Consider the following 19,218-nt stretch of genomic DNA (forward strand, 5'->3'; position numbering starts at 1 on the left):
TAAGTTATTTTTAACCTCAGAGTGTGGAGCAATATGACCACTTCCTTCCGACCATTTATCCCAAAAGCATTCACAGTACCCAGTTTGCAAATTAAAATCCCATGCACATACACAATGTATTCATAACCTTTGCCTGTTAATACATTTGCAAACAACTTACATGTTTGTCATCATTGGGTGCTGTGTGTAAGAGTTTGACGAGAAAAATAAACCGCTGTGGTTATTTATGGGATGTTCTAAGCGACTCAGGATGATGCCTTTCCACACGCAGCATGATGTGATGTCAGAAATCATTTATTTAGTTATCCCCCACTCCCAAATACCCCCTTACAAGAAGCATCCATGTCAAAGTCACTTCATTTCAAACAACCAAAAACAAATAGGCAATAGTCTACTTCTACAGTTTTATCCAGACTAATGCGTTAAAAAAAAAAGAAATTAAGATTAATTATGTGTTGTCAAACTGTGTCAAACTGAGGTAAAGTTAAAACTACTACATAAATACGAGTTAGTCAAAGGCACATTATTCAGTAAAAAGGAGTGCATGCACATCAGTCAAGTATCTACTTCATGTGCGTGGTATGCAACATATTATTGTTTGCACTGTATAACCCTGCAATGGCATCAAATTACAATAGCATGAATGACAGTAACGCCACTAAACTTCACATCGCTTTTGTTTACAGCACACAATATATTCAATGTTCATAAAAACTAGGGCCGTCAGAAATAGTGGGTTAACGGCGGTAACTAATTAAATTATTTTTAAAAATTTGCGTAATTAACACATGCCCATCATGTCAAGCCACAACAACAGCAGTGCAATTCCAACACAAACAACATTTCCTCTTTGTCACTCGACCGCTGTGAGGTGCGTTGACTGACAGTCCGAAAATCACAATAATGTATTTATGATGCGTGTATGTGTGGTTTAAAACAGAAATAAGACAAATAAAAAGTGGATATTCTTATCACTCAGTAGTTTCCTAACTTTACGTGACTATGCTGTGAAATCCCAGAATGTACATCAACACTCAAAACGTGAATTCTACTGAAATTATGTGGTATCTCTGAACGCAGCCCTTCTTGGCTCATAATAACAAGCTTATCTTGTGATTCCAATCGATTAGTGTTAGGCAAATACATTTTTGCATGTGTGTTATCTTTTAGCTTGATTTAAAATTTGGAGCTGCTAATACATACAAATATGTAATATAATTGTTTTATCATTTTGTGAATAAAATACTGTAAAAATGGGCATGTTTCACACATAATTGCAAATGTTGATTAATCAAATCTACAGGCTCAGCTGATGAGATGAACAAGTTATCGTGTCGTGGCGATGCATTTCTGTTGGCGGTGGTGGGGGGTTTAAGAAGTTGTTTCATTTGTTCAGCATGTCACTTGATGTTGTTTGTCCCTGAGCACAGTGCAGCTGAGAGCACCTAAATAAAGCTCTGAGAAGAAATCCCTTTCTACGGTAGGCTGGTGTGAAATAGTTGGTCTGAATGGTCATTCTATAGAGCATCAAGCTGTTTGCTGTTCTTCATCAGTCTATCTCTGGCATACACAAGAAACACTCAGCCATGCGGCTCTGCTTCTTGACTTGTCTCCCGTCCACCTCCATCAGGGCATCCATGTAGTGACCGTACTCACTGATGGCGTCTTCCACTCGAGTGATGTACAACCAGGCGATGACTACACCGAATAACTAAGGAGACAAAATGAAGGGGGATTCACATGTGACCGATGTCTTTGAAGTCACTATATCTTTATTTTTATTATTATTTATTAGATATTTTAAAGTAAAAAGGGATTTAAAAATACATTTAAGAGCTTCCAAATTTGTGGAAACAGTTTGGGGTTTCTGCATCCAAATGCCTCACCAATGCAGCATTTGCTAAGGAAGATCCTTATAGGCATGTTTGGATGATTTTTGGTGTGAAGTCCAAACATCTTTGGGATGAATGAACTACAACAGAGAGGGTGAGATAACTCAAAAATAAAATAAGATTTAAAAACAAAAAAATTTAAATGCAGTCGTCCCTCGTTTATCATGGTTAATTGGTTCCAGACACAACCGTGATAGGTGAATTTCCGCAAAGTGGAATTTAATGTTAGCACATAGAATATTTTCATAGTTGGAACATAGAAAACCTGTTCATCACCTTCAAAATATGTTTTTTTTACCGTTATTAGAGCTCTATAGACATATTATAACACCCCTATAGTCACCTTTACACTTATAAGACATGACAAATGATTCTTCCAGAATTTGCACATATTCCAGCTGTGTTTCGGTGGATTTCCAAAACTGTCTGTTTTAATTTAATCCACCCACAGCCCGCCTCCGAGCACACGCAATCCGCTGGGATTGGTCACACTCAGTACTTCCGGACTACTGCCGAACCACACTTTCTAATTTTGTGGGTCTAGGAGTTGATAATAAATGAATAAAACCTTTGGAAAGCTAATAGAAACATGGTTAGGAGCTACTGGCGCAAGACCCCCAATCTATTTTCCCTCAATCAAACAGAGTTTGAGCAAAGGGAAGTAAATGAAACCGATGAGCGTGAAATGCATTCCACCAAAGAGACATGTTTGTCAGTTACAGTCAAGAAGATATTTAAATGTAATCCCACTTCACCACTGGGATGCACCACACAGACTGCTGAATAGGGAGGTAGGCTTCCAACTTTCAAGAAAGGTGTTTTTCATTTACAAATGCAGGGCGATATAATGTTGCTTCTCTTTAATACATCATTTTAACAACAAATGCCCTGCATCTGTTGCAAATACAATAAAAAAAATGCATATTGTGCGTGTGTGTGTACCTGAGGCAGCAGAATCCCCAGCAGAAGTACCGCTATAATTTTATAGTTGTCCGTGAGCCAGATGAAGAAGGCGTCGGTGCAGCCTCTGATGTGGATGACGTCAATCAGGTCCAAACGCTACCGTGGTGACAGGGGAGGAATGGCAACAATAGTAAGAGAAATTAGACAAAGAGGCCAAATGAGCTGGCAGCCTGGCACGATGTTCTTTGTTGAAACATTGTCTGTGAATAATCGTATTCAAACCAGGGCACTGAATCGATTGGAACTGGACTGTTCAGGTTGTTCAGTCGGTCTATTGGGGGAATAATGGATGCTACAACCTACAACCTAAACAGTCCAGTTGCAATGAATGGATGTTATTCTCTGTGTGGAGTTTGCATGTTCTCCCCGTGCATGCGTGGGTTTTCTCCGGGTACTCCGGTTTCCTCCCACATTCCAAAACCATTCTAGGTTAATTGGTGACTCCAGTGTGAATGGTTGTTTGTCTATATGTGCCCTGTGATTGGCTGGCGACCAGTCCAGGGTGTACCCTGCCTCTCGCCTGAAGACAGCTGGGATAGGCTCCAGCACCCCCTGCGACCCTCGTGAGGAAAAATCGGTAGAAAATGAATGAATTTTTTTACATTTTATTATATAAACAGAGTCATATTTTCCCCTCATTCCAGTGCTCTATAGTTGTTAACAATGATGCCATAACTATGCCATCTTGTTATTCATCCATTGTTCCATTGCAGGTCCTTTCTTCCTGCAGCTGTCAGGCTGTACAACCAGCACCGCTCCCAATAGATTTCTACACCACTATGTACATCTGTGTAATACTTTGTTTTTTATATTCAGTATACGTAGTTACTCCAGACCCCATTCACAGTGCAATATCTGATCAACCTCCATGTGCAATATTAAGGGCTCTAAATGCAATATACTAAGTTCTATGTGAAGTATTTCCATAATGCCTCATATTAACTCTCTAACAGGATCTCAGTGTATAGACTGGTTATATATCTCATCTCGTTTCATATTGTCTACATACTGTATTGTATATAACTCTGGGAAAAACTGTTGATTTTTGTTAATACTTGGGTTGTTTATATTGTTTATTTTTCTATATTGTGTATTTTGTACTGCTTAACTGATTCTGTACTCTTGCTGCTGTGCAATACAAATTTCCCCACTGAGGGATGAATAAAGGCATATCTTAATCTTAATCTTTTTTTAAGATTACTTCTACACCACTTCCAGCATGTGTGCGACAGAAAAACATTTTATTTTTAATATCACGGTGTTCCTTCAATGTTATCTGTTAGTTGTGTATATTGTATTTGTATCTATGTCTTTTGCAATTGCAATTGGCAAGCTGCAAACACACTGTAATAGCTTTAGGTTTCCTTTTAGAAAAAACACTACTGTTGTTTTTCAAGCCAACAATAACGTGCCACAAACTATCTATTAAAATGAGTTTATCAGCACTCTAGAAAGAAGTAACACATGGCATATGAAAGAGATTAACTCCAGCTTCAATGCAACTGAATGCTAATCACCAGACAATGCATAAACGCACACTGACTTTATAATGTTTGCCTTTGGCTACCACTTTAATACAGCTCTTGCTAGTAACACAGTCTATATCACATCTAGAAATATTTTGGACAGTTTTCTAGCCTTGCCTTACCTCATTTGCCAACACCTTGTATCCACACAAAGTATTGTCTACTTCATTGGGCTGAAAATGAAAACAGGATCAAGAGTTAGATGAATGTGAGACATGTGAGTCTGCGAAAAAAACAAGACAATGTCTGCCATAAATATTGACATATATATGGTCCCAAGATGAGCTACCACCGGTCTGGCCATCTGGTACAGGAGGAGGGGACGAGGGGAGGTGGATTAATCAGTCAATGTGCAATTCCATCTTCTGCCTTTAATCATCACATCATTGAAGCATCACTTTAAACTGCATACGATTTGCCAACCAGGAGCATTTTGTGAAAAATGCCATTATCTCCAATAAAGAAATGTAGTTCTTTGTAAGTGAGGAGAGAAAAACAACGCAGAAGACACAAGTGAGTGTGATCGCACAGACACACCTCAGGTGTGACGGATATCTTCAGAGTTTTATAATCATGAGACAAATGCTCAATGGCTCAAACAGTAGTTACGTTGCACTTGTGCTCCTGCAAAGACATCTTGCTCAATGGCAGCAATGTTTTATAACTTAACTTGTTAAAATTTTACACACGACATGTGCTTGCCACCCTCCTAAAGTTGTGTATCAAATTTTGTGGCATTTCGGTTAAACATCCTAAAGTTAAACTGGGGGTTTTGCAGAGGGCATTAGGCCATGTGAGAAATTTCAAGTCAATCTGATGTGGTCCAATTTGACATTAAAAAACAGTCAGTGCTCCATTTGTCAGAATGGCTTTTGTCAGGCAGGTGAATGTTTTTGCCAAATTGTCGCCCTTTTGTGTGCAGTGCTTTAGGAGGAGACTCCTCCAGACTTGAGGCCCATATGTGGCGATGAGCTTAAACAACTACTCTGACTCAGGGTTGAATGTAAACATGCCAAATCAATAAACTTATCCTTATTTATGAAACCCAGCTGATCTACCTCTGCAAATGTCTGAAAGTCAGGCCCTGTCCCCTTTAAAGATCGGTGATCAGCCAGAAAATTGTAATTGGTGCACTCCCAGTTGAATGCAAATACAATCAATCCAACATTTCCCTGGCCGGCCTGCCTATAAAATGAGCAGATTTCACATACACTCATTGAGTTAAGTTGTGCGAGTGCCAGCTTGTGGTATTTATTACTCTGCATATGATGATTATTTGTGATGTTTCAGGGCCATGACAATTAAGGGAATAAACTTTGGAAATGTTCTGACAGGTATCATGTGGAGACAGTGTTAGCCTGAATGCATCAAACCACTAATCTTCTTTTCCATTTCGCTTCATTTGTTGTCTTCCTATCAGGAAAATTTCAAAGGTCCTCTATTTTTTTCATTTTCTGGGTCATTGTATCCGAATTTCCCCCTGAATTTTAATTGCACGGCTATTTTTTTCATGGCTGACTCCATGCTTGGTTAATGTTACGTAACGTAAGGCGAGATAATGTCTCAATGCAACATTACTGCCGCTGAGCAGTGGGGCAGCATGGGGTGGCCATGGCCGCTCTCCGGCCAACCCACTGGCCATCTAGACTTTTCAGGTAATGGTCTCATCTTCACCACCCCAATGATAAACATCTAGCTCCACCAGCGACCAGAATACTGTAGATGACTTATAGTTGACTAGTCAACCACGGAGCAGCGACCATCAATTAATTCATTTTTTTTTAAGTGTTCAAACTGCAAAGTGGTTAGGGACGATTGTAATATGGCTTCCAATTTGTAGGAACATGTTAGGGGATGCACTTTTGTGTTTCATAAAGGCACGTTTTAATGGGTTTGGATGATGAAATAGAACCGACATGGCCTTTCTCAGGACCTCTGACCTCACAAATGGACACAAATTCCCCCAGACACAGACCGACATCTTGTAGAAAGATTTCTCAGTGAAGTTGTTATAGCTGCAAAGGAGGAAACAACTCTCTTTTCTTTCATTTTCACTTCTTGTAGATGTAATGACCAAGGTGGATCAATATTCAATTCACATTAGTGCAACAGATTTACGTCTGCAGAGGGATTTACTTGGCATTCCCGCAACTGGTAAATGCATTCATCAAGTTCATGTTGTCTAAGTACATTGTGATGTAATATGTTTGTGTACAATAATGTACCACTCACCTTAGTAACGCAGCAGGTATATGGCACTCCACAGGCCAGTGGACCCCGAGCAGAACAGTTGTGGTACATGTTGACTGACCAGTCTTTATAGTCTTGGCCGCCACAACACTTAAACTGTCAAGAGAAAGGAGAAACGACAGAGGGAGGTGAAAAAAACCTAAATGATGGAGAGTACAAACAAAATGTTTCTGATGTGCTTGGGATGATGCCAAAAACATTGAGGGCCTGAAATGAGACATAATTAACAGGACAATTTGCATGTAATTATGAGCCTGTGTTTGTCCTTCCATGCAGTTAAAAATCAGGGTCCAGGTGGTTGTAGCGCCTGTGAAAAGAGCTAAAACTCAAGGGCAACATTAATAGCAACATTTCCTGAGGGGAGGTACCACATACATAAAAAGCACCACATTGACAAGGTACTATAAACTTGACAGCTTAAATGACCACCAGTGGGGTCCACCAGTACACAGTATCATCTCCCAACAGAAGAGCAACCTGAAACGTGCTGGGCAAGTTACTTGCAAAATGTAATCGAGATGATATTTATAGTATGTATAGTATGTATTGATATTTAGGTATGTAGATAGTTGCACTCAAGATTATCCAACCCTCATTATGAATTACATTTATTTGCACTTTGGTTTTTATTTGCAGCAGTTTGCAATTAACCGACAAAATTGAAATAGCTCACCACATATGACATTGCAAACTGAACTGTCTTAAAAATTGGCAATTTTGTGAAAATGTATACATTATGAAAATAAATGTCATTTACAGTGGAAGTTCAATTATTTTTAGTGAACGTTTATATAATATTTTCTCTGAACTGTAATATACTGTATTTTCTGGACTATAAGTTGCTCAAGGCCAGAAATGCATAGTTAGGTAAAAAAAACATACTACATAAGTCGCACTGGAGTATAAGTTGCATTTTTTGTGGGTAATTTATTTTACAAACATTACATCCTCTTGGAAGGCAAGTTCTAACATTGATAAAAGAATAGAGAACAGGATGAATAGGTAACATGAACAGAAAAGGTGTCCAGTGTATAACATAAACAGCTTTTTCATTGATAAGTCACTCTGGAGTATAACTCGCAGGAACAGCCAACCTATGAAAAAAAGTGTGACTTATAGTCCGGAAAATACGGTATATTACAGCTGAACCTAAAGTAGGACATTTAGAGCAGATCTTTCCTGGTCATTTCAGGGGCACAATAGTAAGTTTTGTTTAATAAAAGTCCATCAATCTCTAAATCTGAAAAAAACAAGTAAAGCTAAATAAATAAATGTGCTTTACAATTTAGGACAAGTGTATTTAAGTATATGGTATAAGGTTTGTAGCTTTTTAACCAAGACTCAGCTAAATTTAAATTTGATATAGTAATATCGTGGTACCTCCCAAAAATGTTGCAATACATTCAGTGTGAACTACGCTTTGTCACAGAATGGATGCAGCAAAATGTGTTTGGTGCACAATGACATGTTATACAGTACACAGCAGCTGAAACGCAAGTTCCACCATTTCATAGTATTTACTTCGTCTTTAGCGACATTTATATCAGATTGTGTTTTGTACACAACAGACGACAAAAAATATTTGATGCCGTTTCCCCTGTTTATGCAATGTGCTAAATTAATAATGGGTTTGCAGTTTGCAAATTACTGTAGTCTGTGCATCACGCCCCTTGAAGTGAATTGGCAAAAGTCAAATAACCAGTCGTTGTTTTGATAAGGTTACCCACCATGTACAGTGAAGAAAATAAGTATTTGAACACCCTGCTATTTTGCTATTTCTCCCACTTAGAAATCATGGAGGGGTCTGAAATTTTCATCGTAGGTGCATGTCCACTGTGAGAGAGATAAACTAAAAAGAAAAATCCAGAAATCACAATGCATGATTTTTTAACAATTTATTTGTGTGATACAGCTGCAAATAAGTATTTGAACACCTGAGAAAATGAATGTTAATATTTGGTACAGTAGCCTTTGTTTGCTATTACAGAGGTCAAACGTTTCCTGTAGTTTTTCACCAGGTTTGCACACACTGCAGGAGGGATCTTGGCCCACTCCTCCACACAGATCTTCTCTAGATCAGTCAGGTTTCTGGGCTGTCGCTGAGAAACACGGAGTTTGAGCTCCCTCCAAAGATTTTCGATTGGGTTCAGGTCTGGAGACTGGCTGGGCCATGCTAGAACCTTGATATGCTTCTTACGGAGCCACTCCTTGGTTTTCCTGGCTGTGTGCTTCGGGTCGTTGTCGTGTTGGAAGACCCAGCCACGACCCATCTTCAATGCTCTGACAGAGGGAAGGAGGTTGTTCCCCAAAATCTCACACTACACGGCCCCAGTCATCCTCTCTTTAATGCAGTGCACTCGTCCTGTCCCATGTGCAGAAAAACACCCCCAAAGCATGATGCTACCACCCCCATGCTTCACAGTAGGGATGGTGTTCTTCGGATTGTACTCTTCATTCTTCTTCCTCCAAACACGCTTATTGGAATTATGACCAAAAAGTTCTATTTTGGTCTCATCTGACCATAAAACTTTCTCCCATGACTCCTCTGTATCATCCAAATGGTCATATGCAAACTTAAGACGGGCCTTGACATGTGCTGGCTTAAGCAGGGGAACCTTTCGTGCCATGCATGATTTCACATCATGACGTCTTAGTGTATTACCTACAGTAACCTTGGAAACGGTGGTCCCAGCTCTTTTCAGGTCATTGACCAAGTCCTGTCGTGTAGTTCTGGGCTGATTCCTCACCTTTCTTAGAATCATTGAGACCCCACGAGGTGATATCTTGCATGGGGCTCCACTCCGATTGAGATTGACCGTCATGTTTAGCTTCTTCCATTTTCTAATGATAGCTCCAACAGTGGACCTTTTTTCACCAAGCTGCTTGGTAATTGCTCCGTAGCCCTTTCCAGCCTTGTGGAGGTGTACAATTTTGTCTCTGGTGTCTTTGGACAGCTCTTTGGTCTTCGCCATGTTACAAGTTAAAGTCTTACTGATTGTATGGGGTGGACAGGTGTCTTTATGCAGCTAACGACCTCAAACAGGTGCATCTGATTCAGGATGATACATGGAGTGCAGGTGGACTTCTAATGGGCAGACTAACAGGTCTTTCAGGGTCAGAATTCTAGATGATACACAGGTGTTCAAATACTTATTTGCAGCTGTATCACACAAATAAATTGTTAAAAAATCATGCATTGTGATTTCTGGATTTTTCTTTTTAGTTTATCTCTCTCACAGTGGACATGCACCTACGATGAAAATTTCAGACCCCTCCATGATTTCTAAGTGGGAGAAATAGCAAAATAGCAGGGTGTTCAAATACTTATTTTCTTCACTGTAAATATTGTCATAATAGGACCAATTCTACAATTGGAAATTTTAAAAGCATCAACTGGAACGTATCCATTTTTCGAATAAAGTGCCTCTTGGAAAAAACATTCAGAGCCACACCAGGAGCTGTGCTTTGTCATTATGTACCCACAATAAATATTTTATCAGAAGGGGGAAAGTGAGCTGAAAAAATGTGCCACAAAGTCAAAGATAAAAAATAGTTCTAAAATGATGGGCTAGAAAGGAATGGAATAAATTAAGTCTGTTTAGTTTAGTTTGCTGTTTGCCAAGTGAGCGATCAGTATGCAGACGTGTGCAAGGAGTTTACTGCCGTGCCTTGTGCCTCCCCACAGCATGGTTTTGTTTGTTTGTCTGTTTTCTGACTTTGGGTCACAATCCAAACTAAGGAAACAGGAGGCCAAAGAAATGATGGTGTAGCAGTAAAGAGGATACAGATAGGATTTTATGATGCTTAACGCTAAACTTGTCATCAACCTATGAGCTTTGGTTGTAAATATAAACACAGACACATCTGTTACTGAAAAGCCGCTTCCACATCACATTTAATGGGGCCCTATCAGTCTGGCATCAGAAGATTTGCTATAAATCTCAATTTTAAAGCATTATGTTGATTTAGGTTCTGAGGACAGAGTTTTATCAACGCTCTTATAGACCCAACAAAAAATGAACAGTATACCTAATCAAGTAATGCTTGCTGTATAATTATGAATTAATTTCAAAGATGACTGAGGTGGTCTCAGTCGTGGTCTCGCAAGTCATCGCCGAGTAACAATGCCACACAAAAAGTGAACTGATATCAAAAAGTGAATAAATGCCTTATCAACTGATATGAAATGGCGAGGGAGTAGGATTAAATAAGCTATTCTTCTTCCTACTCCTTTGAGGAAATGCGTAATTGTTAATTGTAACTTGAAGTATTCTAGTGAGTTCTTTGTAAGAGTAGGTTTCAGGCATCTGCAGAAAGTGGGAAATATATTCATTTTGGATTGTGATGATAGAAGGAAAAGTCCACACTAGATTCAGCAAGCCCATGCAGCTGGATAGGTCAATTATTTTGGTCTGAACAATGGGATAATTCCTTAGCAATTATCTCAATAATACAGTAAGTACACTCTTCAGAGTGACTAAAACAAGTTCAGCAGTAGAATGAGTGCATCTACAGTAAGAGTATTGCTCGGGGTGATGAATGGATCCTTCCCGCCTACACTGAGCCAGCCTGCTCACACACATCGTGGATTAATTAAGGCCTGTGCAACACAGGTGCCTGAAGCAGCAGAGAGTGGCGCAGTGACTGATTGAACCTACTATAAGGCAACCGGTGACCACCAAACGCTCAGACCACGCTTCTGATTTACTCATCAAATTTACAGTCAAGTGATGAAACATGAATTTTTAAAGATGTTTTTCCTTTTATGGCCTGCAGTAGGTTTGTGCGACTTCAATTACGCTGTCCTATTGTGCTTTTCTTTGATGCCGATTATTGATCTATTTCCATGTTTTTACAAACACAGTACTTGCTGTCTTGAAAGTGTAATATAAATTGTACTGAACTTGTAAATATGCCTGATAATTTTGGTGTCAAACAACCACAAGACTATGGAAATGTGGTTGATCAAAAGGAGTGATAACAAAACAGGTAACTGTTGCTACGTTACCCATTTTGTTATTCTTAATGTACGGCAGTGTTCTTATATTTATTGGCAATTTACTTTTGTTTTCCCTTTTGAATGCAAGGTACACACACACACTGTATACATACATACATACATACGTATATACACATATATATACATACACACATGTCATCATACATATACACAGTACATCCATATATCCTTTTAGTTTGCTCTAATAAACTGTGTGTGGAAAAAGATAATTTTACTGCAACAATTTTATGAAAATACAATGTGTATGATATTAGCTGTATTTTATGGATTCCCATATGTTTCAACATATAATGTATCCATGTTATTTTCAAACAGAGCATCTACAAGCCCTTTTAAAAATATGACTGTAAATGTCATATTTCCATTGGAGTACATGAAGGAAAAGGTCATCTTGAAATAAGCCACTGGCTGTGACATAAGCTGTCACAAATCAAAGGATTGCTGATTAGCATCAGGTGGAAGCCAAAAATAAAGCTTTCAACCCAGAATGGACAGACTCCATCCATATTCTTTCTCACTCAGGTTGCGGTCCGTATGCCGGAGTCTATCCCAGCTGACCACTATGAGACGTAGCACAACATTTGTGACCAAACATACTTAAGTCTGAACTGAGGTCACAGAAAATAAGCAGTCTCGGAGGCCAATATGAACAAACCAAACAAATTCTGATACCGTAAGTCAGTGGTTCTTATTCCTATATTCCTAAGCCAATGGTGTAGAAAGCGTGTGTGTTGGGGAGAGGCGCTTAGCTTGAGGTGATTTTGTGCATCTGGACCCATTTCAATTTCAGTTGAATACCCCCGATCTAACATTTTAAGAGAGACTGTGTGTAACTCCCTCCAGATGAAATTTTTGAAAGCTATCATAGTGTTTGAAAATGACAAATTGTACAAAATGGCTATATTTGTCACAATTAGAAAAAAACTGAATAAACATGCCTGCTTGAGCAGACGTCGACATACAGTACATGGTTGACAGCTTTTGTTGTGTGTTGCTAGCTTCAATGTAAAGGCCTTAAATTAAAATGATTGGACTTTAGACATTTAAAAACCCTCCGGATACACTTTTTTATCAGACATGTAATTTGATACGGTCACATATAGAAATCCCTTCATTACATATTGATGAACTGAGGTTGCTGTCCACTATTTAGCCTACCTCACAACTCAATCAAGATAGTAAGTTTTCCATACTAAGATTCTTCAGAGCACTTGCACAACCCTTAAACACATCATTCACAATCCTTGTGTGAAACATGAACACATATTTATTTCCCTTTTCTGTGCATTATAACCCAAGAAAACAAGTGAATATGAGCTAGCTAACAACGGACGTCATGGGAAATACCTATTTTGACGCAATAGCCTCACAAAACCATATGCTGTGCAGCAACCTTGCCAGCCCAACCTGCCTAAAAGACATTTTCTAATCTTTGTGCAGTCCACCTAATCTCAATGTAAGATGCATCTGCAGCCAGAAGACAATTCATCTCAATGTGCTTTGATAAGAGCCAGTAATGAGAACTTCTGCCTCAGGCTGTGAGATTGTGCATAAGCGTGGTGTACATGGAAGCAGGTAAAATGTGATGGCTCTAGTGTGATGGTATTATTTTTGACACAAACGCGCAGTTAATAGCGCAGTTAACCGTAGCCAAGAAATATTGGTAGAGAATTGTAATGGTCATTCCTCAGCAGGATTGTAGACTGAAAGCACTCAAGTAAAATGACTCTACCTTCCTTTGAACGAAGTCCATTATGTTTTTGAAGTCCAAGTCATCGTAGTAGTTGACTATGCCTCTTCGGATGTTCTTGTTCAGTAAATCCACTGTCTGGTGAGTAAGAAAAAAATAGAGAATCAAGTCGTTTATATATAATAATAGGGAGACAATGTTAGCATCATATTCCAATAACTGTGTAAAATTGATGTCAAAATGGCAAGTTTGAGGATGACATTTTGGGGTTTGTCAAGGTGACTGATGCAATCAAGTGGAAATGGAAATGTGACATTCTGACAGCCCACATCTGCCAGTCGCAATCTGGCACAGCAGGATCACATCAAGCCAAGTGTCCGAGCATCCAGAGAAAGACAAAAAAAAAGTTGGAAGTTCAGTACCATAGAGCGTTCCATTGAATGTTTATTTATCAGCAGTGACAAGGAGTAGCTCCATGATGTTACATTGTGTGTGTGTGCGTGTGCGCATGAGTGTGTGTGGTCCTTGGTGAGTTATAGCAAAGTGATAAAATTTAATCGATGTAACTGTCAAATATAAAGGGCACGCCATGCTACATTTACATCTACTGGTATACAGCCACTTGCAACTCCCATGGAGCCGACAAACCGAATGGTCTTCGGATAGCTTTGGTTGTTCTTCAGCAGTAGTGAGGAACGGAAAACCATTCATCCAGCCAATCCGTCCATCTATTTTCTCTGCCGCTACGATTTTGGAATATTGGAGGAAATTGGAGTACCCGGAGAAAACCAATGCACGCACGAGGAGAACATGCAAACTCCACACAGAGATGCCCAAGTGGATAATCCATCAGAAAACCATTCACAGATAGTAAATTTGCCAATATATTCATGCTTGATGTGACTTACTATATTCCAAAATGTACCCCATGTTTAAATTTGGGGGTGATACTACCAAGCTGGATAGAGTTTCAAAAGTTTGTGGTTACACCAAAGAAGAGGATCCTACTGACTGAAGTTCCAAATGGAAAGAAAGCTAATAGTGCATCACACATTTTGTCGAAGCATCAGTTGAAGAAACTCACCTGGTTGCGGAACACAAGGGCCAGGATTCCTCCTAGCAGCTCCAGGATGAGACACACAGCCAGCGTGTACATGAACTGTAACCAATAAGATGGCAACAATTAAGACACAGTGTGGCTTAATAATACTGTTTTTAAAACCAATATTACAATATTGGTTTTAAATATTGTATATTGGTATATACCAGAGTTCACTCTTTATCATCAGTGACATACTACATTAATATGTAAATGTTTTTTCACACATCTATTTTCTTAACGCTTGCATGGAACCACTTCACACAAAAGGGTGCGAAACAGGCAACCTGTACTACTATTTTTCTGACAAGTACACCACATAATGGTACTGTTATTAAACGCCATATATATTTTTTTACCCCTTAAAGGGGACCTATTATGCTCTTTTTTCAGCCCTTTGTATTGAGTTGTGGACCCCTGTAGAGCAGCTAGACACGATAACCAGCACACAAAGCTTTATAGCTCATCCAGAATCTGCACCTTTCAGATGTATTTCTTAGGATTTCGTGGTTTATTCCACCCACGGTCCGGGTGCAGGCACGCCCACTCCACTGTGGTTGGTCACACTCACCACTAGCTGAGAATGGTATTGGAGTTGATAATAAAAGGCGATATATCTTTTTAAAATGTCGGCTTTTAACATACAGCCGTATGGGTTGGATTCCGAATCCGATCCAGAAGTAAAGACCAGACCGTCCGAAGTTTCTCAAGAAAAATGGTTACTTCAAGACGTCTCTCAATGGTAAGTACCTTTAGCATTTTAGCATCTGTAACGTCTAATGTGGCCACTAATTGTGGTGGGAAACAGCCATTAGCAACCCTGCTCCCTGTACGCAAGCACTTTTGCTCCATTACAGCTGCATACTGACCCATGTTCACAAAATAATCCAGTGTGAAATGCCGTTGACAGATTAAAATGCATTTCTTTTGCTGGTAGGGAATCAGGAACTCCCGTACGAGGCATTACTAGCTATGTAAACAGAGGGGCAGAGAGCTTTGCTGGTTTACAGCCATGCCCAATAAGGAAGTCCGTCCCTCTGTGACATCACAAAGGGGCAGTTTTACCACGCCTTTTGAAACAGAGTGTTTTGAGCCATTCTAAATTTCTTTTAGGGTTCACTTCCAAATGCACAAACCTCATTATTTGAAACTTTGGCATCGTTTAACACGAGAATAGAACATTCTAACTACATTTATAGGTCCACTTTAAGTCAAATTGACTTGAATTGTCTCACATAGCACAATGCGTTCGACAAAACACCCACTGTCATTTTTTTAAAAGTCTAAAAAACGATGATTAAACTTTGAGAATATTTCTATTACATGTATGGTAGCATGTATTCCAAAGCATTTTCAACACAAGCCATGGGGGACCCACTCGTGTAATTTATAGTCACGTCCTTTCATGCTCAAATATATACACTGTATGTATATGTAGGCCGTGATATGAAGTCAAGCATCCTTCTCATACTTTAAATCAGTGTTTAAGTACTGTTTTAGTGCTGCCCTTTTGTTTAACAACGTTCAGAAAAAAAAGCAATCTGCGTGGGTGACACTATCAGTGCACTACTCACCACCTTGAGGAGAACGAGATTGTCCCTCAGAGACGCCAAGACTCCTATGAACGAAACAATGAACATAACTATTCCCAAGAGGATGAGGATCACAGCAGGGGCCAGAAACACCCCCTCCAGTGTCTTGTAGCGCTGCCGCTCCACCTCAGCATAGATACCTATCGCCAAGATGCAGCCGCCTATTAACTGAAAACAAGACAAGACAAGACAGGTGAAATTCAACACAAGGCGAAGTAAGCAAAATAAGATGTGTTCAAATGCACAGCATGTGACAGAGCAAAACTTTTCAGACTAGAAATAATATGGAAGTGATTGATGGAAATGGGTAGTCGTGAAGTAAATAACTGACTTGTTTAAGTTTACTATAGCTGGTCACAGCTAATCTAGAGAGTCAGTTTTGTTTGGAGAGATTATGTATAGTCTACTACGACAATCACACACAAACATTTTAATATTTTCATACATTAACTGATATTTTTTTAATATATTAATATTGTGGCAACTTAAGCATGACGAATATACAGCACTACACAAAGTCTTAAGTCACCATTAGATTTGGTGTACATTTGACTATATTCATTATTTTATATGGCACCTGGCACCTGATCATGCAGATACTATAACTTCCTGTCTTGAGTTTCAGAATAAAATACACTCAAACATGCAAAAACTCTAATTTATCAAGCAAGTGAGGTGGTTTGTTCTACGAGATTGTAAATTTATGCAAAATAATGAACATTGAGTCCTTGTCTCTTACGTATGACATTTTATAGCATAGCCTATAAAAATGTACAATATAGAAAAAACTATTTTGAAGCGGCATAATCCGAAGTAGCTGAACCACTGGTAGGCTTCCTGTAAACAAGTGCTTTCCAGTTGTCAGTGTGTGTACACAGCTTTTTAACATGCATAACCTTTGTTCAAAGTGTGTGTGTACCCATTATCAGTGTATGTGTACTGATTTTTGTATGTGTTTTGCCCTATTTCGGTGCATATGTGCCAAAAATCAGTATGTGTGTGAGTACATTGCAAGTGTGTGTGCAGATTTTTGAATTGTTTTGCCCGAAACTGCTTCCCATAGTAGTGTTCACTGTTCACTCTCCACTGAACAGCTAGCAACAGATGCTAACAACAACCGCATGACCCAGAAACGGAAGTGAAACTTGTGACGCAAGCAAATCAATACAATAAGTGTTTTTTTTTATGTTGTGACCTTATTGAGCCAGTGATCACATTTGTTTGCGTTTTGCCTTGTGTTGGATTTTTTTTTTGAGTCGCAGGATAAGCTACCATAGACTGCATTAACTGCCTTATATTTATTTAGAAATAGTTATTAATTTAAATACATATATGTTCCAAGTGTAGCATTTTTTTCTATTGTTTAAAATGGCACAACAAAAACAGTTGTTTTATCTTTTCAATAAAGATATTTTAAGATAACACATTTTATAGCTGTAATTGTAAATGCATTGAAACCTTGAGATTTTTGCCCTTTCATGCTGTCTGAATCTCATACCGGGCCATGCCTACTAGCCTCATAATCTTGACACATTGTCTCATACGTATTGTCATAAAAACCACACAGCTATTTTTGGAGTCACGGTAGATCAGTCCTTGTTATATGTACAAAGTGTGGAACTTCGTTATCTCTTCTTGTCATGTGTTCACACTGTATGGTGCAGGTGAGAGCAAGGTGAAGGTGTAGTAGAGGGTGTGGGCATGTTGTGGGAAAAGCTTTGGAGACGAAATCACTATCTTACAATAATTTTTTTTTTGGGGGGGGGCACGTCGTAGAAGTTCGTACATTGTCACTGTGATGCAATTAAACCTAACAAACGGATTTGTAAACAAAGTGTCACTGTCGAGTGACGCGCACACCACAACAGCGAAGTATAAAAAACAAACTACTCACAAACCAAACGATGGCGTAGGAAAAGAGGAGGAATTTGAGGAAAACGTAGGAGAATCTCTGGCAGTAACGCGTCCCGTCATTGTTAGGCATCGTGTTGTTGGCAGGACAGGATCACCGTCTCGTTGACTGGCGACTCACTTCCGCACTGGAGTTGTCTGCACACCTGGAGGCGCGTGCCGTCTAACCGCCTAAGAGTGACATTCACAAACATCACGACGTTCGTTTCGGTTTCTAAGACGATATACTAGCCATCCATCAATTTTCCTCACTAAGGTCGCGTGTATGCTGGAGCCTATCCCGGCTGTATCTATTTTTTGTCCATTGAACAAGACCTCTCATATATGCACATATATATTTTTTGGAAACAATATAGGAGACCTCGGTGGAGGGGATACTATATGGAACGTACTGAATAAGGAAGTCAATACACAAAAATGAGACATTTAAACAAGCAAATGGTGTTTGTCCAGACTGAGGAACATAAATTAGTGCATTGCTATATGAACTACCAAGTAAACACCCTATTAAAAACCCTATTTACAACCAAAATCTTTAGTTACACATCTCATGCCCTGATGAACCAGCAAAAAGACACCAACAACCAGACATATTGTGAAAATGTAGGTGAGATGAACCTAATGTAACTTACAAATCAATTTAAAAAAAAAAAACATCAAAACAACAAACTGATGCAAACACATTTTGTTTCATTATCCAATGTGCAATGTTAAAAATACTGTTTGTGAGGCGCATTCAGAAGCAAACTTTTAATGGTCTTCACTCAATATGCATTTCCCTCAGGTTACCTTGAACCTTTCATTTTGTCATGTGTTGTTGCTTTTCTCAATGCCTTAAGCACTGATCATCGATCAATAGATAGGGTGGACATACACAAACATGAGAGATAAAAGGTCCAAAGACACAAAAGTGGTCATAAGTGGTCATTAAAAACGTGAGCACCAAGGAAAATCAAATGTACAGGGAACTGAAACAGAGCTTGCTTGTATAGACTGTTCGTATGGACAAAGAACCAAAATAATGTCATCTTTGATGTCTTTGTGACACATTTCAGTGGTTTGGTTATCACATTTCCTTTTCTCAAGGGCCTATCAGAAAGTATACAGGCAAGCCAAAAAGCATCTTTTGAATTCAACAAATTTATTACATCAACAAATTAAAAGACACATCTGTGAACATTATTACAAAATGAGTAGATTTTTAGGTTTACATTCAAAACACAATAATCAAAGTCTTGCCGTGTATTGTCAATGTTTTATTCAGAGGTTTTGGTG

At 39.0% G+C, this 19,218-nt stretch overlaps 1 protein-coding gene across 1 annotated transcript; it reads right to left on the reverse strand.

The window, feature by feature from the left end:
- Positions 1-283: 283 nt before the first annotated feature.
- tspan15 (tetraspanin 15) lies at positions 284-18,096 on the reverse strand. Its single transcript, XM_058089657.2, has 8 exons — positions 17,927-18,096; positions 16,015-16,200; positions 14,426-14,500; positions 13,384-13,479; positions 6,614-6,727; positions 4,504-4,554; positions 2,835-2,951; positions 284-1,711 (listed from the first exon to the last, which is right to left on the reverse strand). Exons 1-8 carry the CDS (start codon positions 18,014-18,016, stop codon positions 1,550-1,552), a joined length of 891 nt encoding a protein of 296 aa, XP_057945640.2. The 5' UTR covers positions 18,017-18,096; the 3' UTR covers positions 284-1,549.
- Positions 18,097-19,218: the final 1,122 nt, after the last annotated feature.

The sequence above is a fragment of the Doryrhamphus excisus genome, linkage group LG13 (assembly GCF_037039965.1).
Source record: "Doryrhamphus excisus strain RoL-2023G ecotype Guam linkage group LG13, RoL_Dexc_Guam_v1.1, whole genome shotgun sequence".
In the NCBI taxonomy this organism is placed as follows: Eukaryota; Metazoa; Chordata; class Actinopteri; order Syngnathiformes; family Syngnathidae; genus Doryrhamphus; species Doryrhamphus excisus.

Excerpts from the sequence above, each read along its gene's own strand:
- tspan15 (XM_058089657.2), bottom strand. The coding sequence starts at position 18,016 with ATGCCTAACAATGACGGGACGCGTTACTGCCAGAGATTCTCCTACGTT. Across the intron at positions 14,501-16,014 it reads ATCTCGTTCTCCTCAAGGTG|TTCATGTACACGCTGGCTGT; the intron begins GTGAGTAGTGCA and ends TATTGGTTACAG. Across the intron at positions 2,952-4,503 it reads ACAAGGTGTTGGCAAATGAG|CGTTTGGACCTGATTGACGT; the intron begins GTAAGGCAAGGC and ends TCACCACGGTAG.